Raw genomic sequence first — 11,367 nt, forward strand, 5'->3', positions numbered from 1 at the left:
TTAGATGTTTGAGCTTCATTGTGCAGGTTAATGTTCATCCTTGAACTCTTCTGTCTGCTGCATGATGAAAAACAGTTTTCAATTATATTTGTATTTGTCTATTGTTGTTACATTGTACAATTACACCGTAGCCTATATTTTCATGGACAATTATGTCTTTTCTCGTGTCGTATAAAATTAACAGAGATGTGTCATTTTGAGCTCCAATATAAATGCAAATTTATGAAATGGTTAGTTTTTTTAATTTATTTTAATCTTTAAAGAATTTGGAAGTAATTTCAGTACAGTGGTAAATTTTGTTAAACAACCCTCTTGGTTTTTTGAGTGATGGTTACTTCTATATACACAGGAGTTCCTTTTAAATGTATTAATTTCCTACTATCTCCTAGACAGTTTGTGTGTGTGGCACCTGCCACTACACATTGAACAATCACGTCATCTAGCAGACGATCAAAAACAATGATTCTTGAACCTTGTTACAAAATTGCCTGTGAATGGGCTGTCAAATACAACCTGGGAAATACACTGGTTGAACTGGGAAGAGGCCATGGTTCATGTGAAGCACCTCCTCAGATTCAGCAGAGGGAGACATAACTGCATTTTTAATCTAATCTTAAAGACATGGCACTGGATTTCTGCTGACTAATTTCAGTATAATGCACGCTTTGCTGGATTTACACTGATTGCGTTGTAGGTTACATTATGAAGTCTGAATTCTATATAAGTGGGTTACTGATGAAATACATTGCCCAGTTGCAACATTGCTAGAATAATGCAACTACGTAGTGTGTAACAACTAATCTCATTTCATTCAGTCACTCCTATTGCCAACACAGACTACTGAGCCTTTTTGCACAACGCCATGAGGGAACTTAAAGAGCAGAGGCGGGAGCAGAGCACACTGGCATTTCCTGGAAATGAGATCGTAGGAGTGAAGTTGGTTCAAATATAAAAAGGGGTGAGGCTGAGATATGACAGTCTCAGATGTTCCAATGTTAGACAAAGATGCACACCTCGTGAAAAATCTCTACAACACTGCTATAAGGGAGAATCACATATGGTTGTTTTATAGATGGCAGCATCTGTTAGCTATGAAATCTGCTCTGGCATCAGAAAAAGGAACTTATTAAAACGAAGAGAGTTATAAAAGATCAAATCCTTGCTTAAACTGCTTGTGAGTCAGAAAAAAAAGTTAAACAAAGGAAAACTGTACTGACAAAGAGGAAACTAAGCAAAAGATTTCCTGTGCAGCTGTAAAGCAGGTGAAAAGTTAGAAAAACATATTACTGATACAAAACAAAACCACTCATAAAACAAGCAAGTATCGGTTCCTGCGATACGGAGGACAAAAGATGACCCATTCTGTGAAAGGGCTCTACTGACATTCACACAACATGACTGACCTTTGAGATAATATTTGCGATTATTTTTTTTTCATCATTAATTGTTTACTTATCTGTGGTGCTTTTTCTAGCTGGAAATAATTATGTGCCAACCAAGAAGATGGCATCAACAGCTGTGAGAGCCTGATATAGTGAAATCGCCTCACTGCAAGACACATTTTAAGACATTTGCGGGTAAATGATGCTGGCTCAAAACAATCTGTTAAATGGTAAGATACGCTGACATATCTATGGTTAAAATGAGAATTTTTTTTTGTTTAAAAAAAAAAAAAAAAATCATTTTCTTGTTAAAGAAAAAAAATTAACAATTTCTTTTTTGTCATGGTGGTAGAAATATAATGCCAAACTGCAATATACACTCATATTGATGAATACAAGTTCAGTGATTTAAAGACTTTGGTTTAGAGCCCTTCAGTTCAGAATAAGGTTGTTAGCCTCTGTTTGACATCCTAAAGTTAGCATTATTATTATATTTTTGTGTGTTGTTTATATATAATAAAATATAGTTGCATGTCAGTATTGACTCAGTGTTTGACATATATGTACAGTATGCAGTATGACTGCATACATATATGTCTTGTATTAACTAAGATAACTGTGTGTTTGGTTATATGTAGATCATTTATTATCAGGGATATCTTAAAAGTGATGTAGCTAAAACATATAATAGATGTCCAGGTCTAGAAATATAGGATGTATCACCCATTAATAAAGACTTTTAAGGGAATAGTTGTTGGATAAATTAATGGATTGAAATTAATTTTTTCAAGATTTGTTTTATGGTTGAGGGTTTTTAGGGGGTAAAAATCCTGTCAAAATGGACCAAAAATATAAAAACCATCCCTTAACTTACACTGTAAAACGCCGTAATTTCTTAATTTAGGTCCAAATTGAGTGTTTTTGGTTTGTTCCAATTAATGAAAGTTAGTTTTGAAAAGCTGGCTGTAAATTTAGACAACATGGTCGAAACAGTTGGGGTACCTTGGAGTGTATTTCACAAATGTCTTAATCTCCAAACCATTCCTACAGAAAAGTAGTAAGTAAGTATTAGGGCCTGATTTACTAAGATCCCAAATAGTGGGTAGTAAATTGCGTGCATGGTGCAATAGATTGCGCGTTTCATTTGCGTGCGTTTTGCGGGTGATCTACTAAGAATAACTGCGTAAATGAAAACAGGTGCAACAGGGTGGAGACAGCAGTATTTAAATGAGGGTTTTGCGTGTCTGAATGGAGAGTTTGGACGAGCAGAAAGCTGCAAGCGCAAAATGAAATGTGATTAACAATTATATTGAGTTATAAAAAAAACAAATATTACCAGAAAACCGACATATGGGAGAGTATTTGTGACGAAGCCAATGCTGTTAGTAAAACCAGAAATATTTCACTCCAAAATATTAACAAGGGTGGAAAAACTCTGTCCTGTGCGTATTCATTAAGCCTGATTTATACTTCTGCGTCACGTCGACGGCGTAGCTATGTGTAGCCCTCTGCATCGACGCGGACCCCTACGCCGTAGCCTGACGTGCACCTCCAAAAAATCCTAACTACGCGTCACGGCAACGCAGACCGAAAGGGCTGTGATTGGTCCGCTCAAAAAGTCAGTTCCTCCGGCAGTTGCTTTTTCCGGGTTTTTTTCTACAGACCACCTCCGCAAACGTCTTTTCTGTCGCCTGCGCCTCAACATTTGCAATAAAATAATTTGTTCTTCCAATATCAATGAGCTCCAACTCCAAACCTCGGTCGCCATTGTCTACTGTGACAGGAAGATAAACAAGGATACGGATACCACACACACACACAGTCACACCCCCTAGCGGCATGGTGGTGAATTGCAGAGCAACGCGTTCCCTCAACGCAGAACAGAAAGGTCAACGACGCCGTAGCTACGCTGTCGTTCCGATGCAGAAGCATAAATCAGGCTTTAGTACAGTTCATACATTATGCATCTATAATTTTAAAGCTGTTTTTTAAACTGTGCTTTACTGTTGGCCGACAATCGTTAACCAAAATATTGGATAAATAGAACGTTTGAGCTTTATCCAATATTGAGAAAAAAAGTTAATAGATGACCACAATTACTACAATTCATCCTAACGGGAACATGAATATATGTATCAAATTTAATGGTAATCCGCTCAATAATTGTCAGGAAAGTTTACCCAAACCCATAAACGTGAACCTGATGGTGGCGCTAAAGGAAAAGTTAGGAAATCAACTAAATCAATAGGATTAATTGTCTGGCTCCAGACAGAAATCTAACACAGCTGCAGTAGTGTGTAGAAAAATGTTTATCTGATCACTTTCCCCTGATTCCTGTGTCCTGTGCTGAGCCAAGAGACTCCATGTAAATATAGCTGGCTAGCATTATGTTCTCTCTGTAAAGGAATGTTAAGAACATTTTGCTGATGACTGCTGGACAGCAGCAGAGTCATTTCCTAAAAGTGACAAGTGTTAAAGTTCTTGTATTGTTTTAGCAGGATGCTCACACAGTTGTGTCAGTGAGGCACCAGAGGTTTTGGGTTTTTAGGGAATCATTGAGAGCTATTTTAAAAGGCAATGAAGACTTGATACCATTGCATATTGTGATTGAAAACAAGGCTCAGGTTTATGACAATGTAATATGACAATCAGAATGACATTTTTAGAACAGTGTAAAATAGTCACACAGTAGGGGCTGCCAGACTGACTCAGTTTCTACAATCAGTCAAATGAAGTTTATTGCAAACACAATGTCAGAAACTTTCTTCTGAGTCACCTGCCCAGGGCTGGTATACCCAGAAAATGTCACCTTTTAACAATGAACGTACATTTTTCAAACAGAGTCACCCTTGCCAGTGAAGTGCAACAGAATGCAATAAAATAGAGAAAATACAGTGTCACTCACTGACAAAGATGTTGGCTGAACTTGACTTGTTTTGTCTTCTGCAGACCGATCTGACCAACATTTTGGCACTTGCTAGGTGCTAATTTTTGGACCCTGTATGCGTTAACGCATACACATCTGCACGCATACAAGCAGACACGCATGGTGTGTTGCGTTTGTGTTTAGGAGCATTACTTCCTGTTTCTTATCTCTTCTATAAGCGGTCATTAAAATCTAATCTGGGCCATATTTTAAAATCCGGACAAAAACAAATGGATATTTCTCTACATTAGCAGCAGTTTTACAGCCATGGAGCAGAGAGACAGTCCTGCAGCGAGTTACCATTTAAAACCTCTAAAATAAGGACTCCCTTACTCTTATGAACTATACAGGGGCAACAGTTTGAAACAATGTAGAAAGGCCATTTTGCGTAGAGTTAAGACTTAAAAATAGAACTGCATAACATGTGGAACACCTGTAGAGCTGTCTATATGTTTGTGCGTTGATGTCACAACTATAGTTTCCTGTACTTTCATGTATTGCACACTGCAAATCAGACAATTTCATACATTCTCAAATGGGAAGAATCTGTTGTTTTAAAATTCAAGTTGCCACTGAAAATATCACCAATCTACATTGTGTCTCAGAGTTTCCTCTGTATAATTAGCTTCTGTCTAAATTATTAGCCTTTCATCATTGTTAAACGCTTCACAGTCCAATTGAATGCAAATTGCCCTTCAGACTATTTTACAAACTGGAATTGACTCAGAGTCTGAATTCAGTTGATACACAAAAAGGGAAAAAGGATGATTTATCATCCAACTAGGTCTATCAACAGCATAGAATAAACATACATATTAAGAGAAATTCATATATTAGTTTAGTATATATAATATACAAACAGTATACATAGTCTCTGTGACAGTGGTGGACAGGATGAAGGGAGGAATATAGGCATGAACCTTTAGTCTCTATCGGGTTCCCAGTGTGTGTATGAGAGTGTGTGAGTGTGTGTGTGTGTGTGTGTGTGTGTGTGTGTGTGTGTGTGTGTGTGTAGGTGTGTGTGAGTGTTACACCCCTTTCACACCATAATAACAACCTGTGTTTGCCGTTCTGTGTGTCTGGGTCAACATGGTCCTCCACTCAGCTCTGCTGCCTGGGTTGAAAGTGGGTCTGACGCTGCTCAGCTTTGGTATGATTGGGTTAACACAGGTAACTAATAGTAGTTATGGGATAGTGTAGTATATATGGGATAGTATAATTACTAAATAACCAATAGAAATCCCATGGTGTCTGTTTTGCTGAATCGTCGATGTAGACACAACATTGCACTTCTGATGATGTTACGATACAAGCCTGTGTAACAGCAGGTACATAACTACAGCTGCAAACCAGGATCTTGTGTGAAACAGTGCCAAATGTGTGTCTAATAATAATAATCGGATATGTGAACGGTCAAACACAGGTTGAACCTGAGTCCTGTGACGAATACAGGGTGCGAAGAGCCGTACAGGATGTGGGTGTGCGTGTACATCTTTGTGTGCTCGGGGGAAGACTGATGAGAAACGGAACACGTGTGCTCCTGAAAAAGATAAAGAAGGAGAGACAATCTGTTTACAGGCGTAGCTACACAGAAGAGGTGGCATGTAGAAGCTGTGAAGGTGACTCCACCCACCGTGCTGTGTCACATTGTTCGGCTGTACTGTATGCCAGTCTTGGAGGCGATGTTGGACCAGGGCAGCAGGGAGCGCAGCAGGGACTGGGCCTGCCGGTACAGCCTCTGTGGGATGGAGCAAGGGCTCAAGCTGGCCAGGGTTGAACCGATGTGCTGGATATAGTCAGTGGGACAATGAGTTAAGGAAACATGACGACACCACATTTCTTTCTACCTGATATGCCTGTGTGACTGCCTGAAAATAGAAGAAACTGCCTCGTGTTCCTTCTTCAACAAAAGGATATAATATTGTCCAAGGTGGATGACCCCCATTGATGTAGAGCACATAGGTGAATCCATCTTTGAGGACCCCTCGTATGGAGTAGTAGTAGGGCAGGTAGTGGTGCTGTCTGAAGTCCCTGTTCTCATAGAAGTGGATGGCAGTGTTGTTAGTGGTGAGGACATGCAGGTAAATGGCCTTACAGTGGTCCTGGGCTGTCGTTGAGATGTGCTCCTTCAGACTGTCCAGCAGTAGGGAGCCTGAGTGGTCGCATGGAGAGAGATAGTTAGGGAGAGTTTACCATGTTTACCAAGTTTTGGATAAATATCAAGTATCAAGTCAGTGAACAGAAGTAAATGTAATGTGTGTGAGAGCTCCTGGGAGAGGGGAACCTACCTATGCCATGTTTTCTGAACTCTTTGACCACTCCCAGGCTGAGGATGTAGGCTACCTGTGTGTCCACAGGAAAACTGGAGGCCAGGATGTCTCCATCCTAACACACACACACACACACACACACACACACACACACACACACACACACACACACACACACACACACACACACAGAAAGACAGCAAATTAAAGATTAAGGCCCACCATTTTCAATAAACATACAATACATTATTTTCCCATCCACAACAGAATTTGAAAAACATCTTACATGGATCTTTCAGCTTTGTAATTTGGTTCAACTCTGAACATGTTCAGTGCGCTCCTTCAGGGACCTGCTTGTTACACAGTCCTCATGCATAGGCAAATTACCTACTTTGGAGGCAGCTTCCAAAATGCAAATCTCATTCTAAAAGCAAATACATTTTAACAGCAGACGCTCCATCCACTGAGTGATCAGCTTATAAAAACGATAAACTTAAGTGAGAGGAGGGGATCACTGATAGCAGTCCAGTCGAATGACTATACATCTGCCAAATATCCTCTTGAGACACGAGTTAGACCTTTTCTAATTACGCTATACAACCACCTCACACTGGCTGTTGTTATCATAAGCTGATATAAAGGAAAAATGAGTTCTTTCAACATTTCCTCTGTCATCTTGATGCTCATCTTATTTCTTAGTCTAATGACAGAGGCTTACTCAGTCAAGGGCATCTGGTTCGTCTAATTAGCGGACTAAAAACAGAATGTATGATGTCAATGTTCCACTTAAGAAATGTAATCGAGAGTGGATGAACTACACTAACGATAAACTCAGTGACACCAAGAAGAACACAGAATACAATTTATATAGGCAGGGCTGAACATTTTACCTCTTTGTGTACTTTGGTCCGGCCTTTGATCTCGGCCACAATCATTCCCACGATGCCTCCCCTGAAGGTGGCAGCGAGGGAGAAGAACTTCTTGTTGGAGGTGATGTCCTGATACCATGAGTCTGGGTACCTGGTTTCAAAGGGTCAAGACAAGTTAGCACCAAACACATTCAAACACATTTAAAAAAACTGGTTTGAGATGTCCTACGATGCTTAAAACCGATTCTTACTCGATTGGGAACCAATCACCACAGAGCAGTTTGACACTCTCTATGTCATCGTGACAGAGGAACCGGAGCTGGACTTCACTGAGAGCTGTGGGAGGCACCACGTCACTCATTCACACCTGTAGGGACCAACACAACAATCAACAATTAATAGTGAGTTGCAATGCTGATAATTATGTTTGGTAGGTCTGGGTATCATTTAAAAAATGACCATACCAGTACCAAACCAAGTACCCTGAAAATGATACTGATACCAATTGAGTACTTCATTCAATACCCTTTCCTCATTTTATGCACTTGCTTTTATCCGGTGTAACAGGCGTGTACTGTAGACACACTTTAGAGCGTTTAGGTGGCATCTTGGCTGCTGAACTGCTAGGCATGCTAATTCAAATTTACCGCGACCTCACTACCACAGACGGGTTGTAGCTGCTGTGGCAGTGGGGCAGCAAAAAGGATCGATTGTAGGTATCATTTGACGGGAAACGTTTCGATATTACTTAGTATCGATTTATTTCGGTCGATACCTTAAAGGTACGAGTACCGATACCCAGCACTACTGTTTGGGACTATTTTCATTATCAATCAATCTTCAGCTTTTCTTTTTTTAAAGTTGAATAAATTGAATTAAATGTTTGACTAGTAAAAGTTGAGAAACACCATATAGTCCAATGTGATATCTTCAAATATCTTCTTTACTCCAACCAACTCTCCAAAACACAAGAGAACAGTTGACAATTGACTGTACTAACATGTATAACAAGGAAAAGCAGCCTCTCCTCATTTCTCAACACACTGGCTCTACATAATAATGTAGTTATTTGTTTGTTGTCATAACTGCTGGCAAATGCTCGCTCTGCTGTTGCACAATGATGAGAATAGAGTCTAGAGCATGCTTAGTGTCAGGCTCAAACACAGAGATTACATTGTACACAACATGCCTGAGTCTTTTACTATATATTTTTACTACTATTTAATACGACATTTAACCCAGGGTTCGTAGAAGTGCAGTTTGAATCCTATAGCCATGGGCTTAGCCTAACTCTGGGTTAAGCATGTGTGCGTGTGCGTGTGTGTGAGAGTGTGTGTGTGTGTGTGTGTCTGGGTGAAAAGGGGTTGAGTTATCCTAGGATCATCTCTCAGCTGTGGGATAAGAATATGCAGTGTGAAAAGCCCTTATATAGCCATCCTTTCAACAGACATTAAGCAAAACACGAATGATAAGTCAATCACAATTCCTTATTCCTTACACAAATAAAAACACATTTTTAATAAATGATTTATTTATCCATCCTGCACTGTCACACATCAAAGGAAATAGTGTGTTAAAAAACATGTCTCATTCTCTGCCAAAGGGGATTTCCACTTTCACACTTACATTCTCTTTCTAACATTATTTTTAGGAGTTCAATGAGTGTCGGTATGTTGGTGTTGTTACTAATTCATAACCTCATAACCTCAAATGACTGCTCACAAAACTACATAATGTTTACAAGAACAAAACGAGTCATTAAATGATCAATCTTCGTTGACAATCTTCGTTGACAGAAATGTAACATAGTTTTCGTACCTTTAAACTTGCCATTAAATTCTAAAGCTTACAGTTTGGCTGGTCACATAAATCCAGGGGAAAACGCAGTGAATAATAAAGTAGGTTGTTATAAGCCAGGTATTACAGCTGCCTGTTAATTAGCACACAGGCTAACAGCGGCTAACGCTCTGTTGCTAGGTTAACGTACCTTGTTTCAACACTCGCACCGGAGGAAAGTCGAGGAGAATTATATTCCTTAGGTATGAATCTTCACAGTCACAACTCCGGACACAACATGATAAAGCACAAGCTTATTCCCAACTCTCAAGGCCGTTTCATTACTGTGTCACACAGCTAAGCTATGCTAGCCAGAGCTCTCTCTCTCTCGCTGCTTTGATAACAGCTGGATGTTTTCTTCCTGTTTGTGGAACGCTACGCAAATGACGTCACAGTTGAAGTGTGGTCTTCCTGTGATTGGACCATAGGATTGGACGGTCAAACATTTTAGTGTTTTACCTCCACCTACCGGGCTAAAGTTTAAACTACAGATTAGAGAGTACTCTGTTATCATACTGCCATCTAAGCACTCACTGATTCCATTGATATATTTATTTATATATATGTTATAACAGAAAAGCACACGCTCTGAAGTGTCAGTATTCTTTATGCTTCTCACCCAGCCTAGTATTAAAGTCTGTTTTTAATTAGTTTTTGGAGTTTCCAAGGTTAATGAAGAACTTTCATGTTGACTTATTCTTACTCTGGCAATGTTCATTTTCATATAATTTTGTCTGAACTTCAAAAACAAACAATAACTTTGCCTTTAAAAGGTTTCAATACCATAATAAAAGATAAGATGTATAACATAAGGTAGGATAAGATAAGACACATACAGTGTCATAGGTTTTCATTAGAAACCTGTGCATATGATTTTGTGAAAATATTATTTGGGCCTTAGGAAGATATCTGTAGTTTTTCAGCCATTAAAATGGCATTTGACATAAACCAAAGCAGCATAATTAATGGAGTTAATGATAATTAATTCTAACTCCCTCGATGAAATGTACAAATCACAAAATGATACATCTACAGGAAATATATGGTATGAAAAAAAAAGATTCAGTGGATGAATGACGGTTGTTTGAATGGGAATCTGTTCTGAAGAGACATAGAGTGAGATTCTTAAAGAAAGAGACATGGGCACATAGTACATTGTACATTTGTGCAATATGCTACACCACCTGGAGTTCCTCTCACTGTGCTCACTTCTATTTCCATCACAGGGACTTCACGCACATGCTGTGCATGCACAGTGCTTGCTGACTCCCCTGCACAAACCTGCAGAAGAAGATGAAGAAATCATCATATGTGAAATTTTGTGATATGAAACAATTTGGTTTCACACTTACCTCTACTGTCCATAGCAGCTGGGTCTGTCCCTTTAAAAGAACTGTTAATAAATGAAATACTACTATATAAATAAATGTTAATCATATTCACTGACCTGAGCTCCTTTAATCATTCAGAAAATGCAAGTGAATGTCTTGATTGTGTAAAGTCGATCGTCAAGCTTTTGTTTACGTCATGGAAGCGCATGTTGTTTTCTCCCATCACACATGACCGTAAATGAACTTATGTCTTTATCATGTTTTCATGCCATCTGTTGCCTTCTCATCGTCACTGCCAACACTGCAATTAAAAATAGCATCTGTTGATCACCCACATACTCTACTTCAAGAGGTGACTACTACAAAGAGTTAACTGATTTTTTTTAAAGACATATTAAAATGATATCAGTTAAAGTTAGTATTATAGTATTACATTAGTATATAATACATAATATATATAATACAAATATATTTCAAACTAAGTCCTCTGCAAGATACACTTCCAGATACATCATGATAGTAAACAGTGTAAACATCACACATTATCACTGTCACCTTATTAATCATTACCCGACTTTAAATCCATAAACACGTATGTGGTGATTGATATTGGCACAGTGAAGCTTGCATTTATTATTTTACCAAAAGTCTAATGTAATGACCCAGCTGGTGCTGCCAAATGAGATAGTTTCAGTACCAGTACTTTATATTTTATCAGATGTTGTTTCTGTGTCGGACCAGTTAAGGCTTTGA

At 38.8% G+C, this 11,367-nt stretch overlaps 1 protein-coding gene across 1 annotated transcript; it reads right to left on the minus strand.

Moving 5' to 3' along the window:
• Positions 1 to 4,102: 4,102 nt before the first annotated feature.
• nat15 (N-acetyltransferase 15 (GCN5-related, putative)) lies at positions 4,103 to 9,628 on the minus strand. Its single transcript, XM_062438657.1, has 7 exons — positions 9,435 to 9,628; positions 7,699 to 7,814; positions 7,469 to 7,598; positions 6,597 to 6,693; positions 6,226 to 6,460; positions 5,942 to 6,107; positions 4,103 to 5,848 (listed from the first exon to the last, which is right to left on the minus strand). Exons 2-6 carry the CDS (start codon positions 7,806 to 7,808, stop codon positions 5,951 to 5,953), a joined length of 729 nt encoding a protein of 242 aa, XP_062294641.1. The 5' UTR covers positions 7,809 to 7,814; positions 9,435 to 9,628; the 3' UTR covers positions 4,103 to 5,848; positions 5,942 to 5,950.
• Between the last annotated feature and the right edge of the window lie 1,739 nt (positions 9,629 to 11,367).

Source organism: Scomber scombrus, chromosome 18, assembly GCF_963691925.1.
Source record: "Scomber scombrus chromosome 18, fScoSco1.1, whole genome shotgun sequence".
Lineage (NCBI taxonomy): Eukaryota > Metazoa > Chordata > Actinopteri > Scombriformes > Scombridae > Scomber > Scomber scombrus.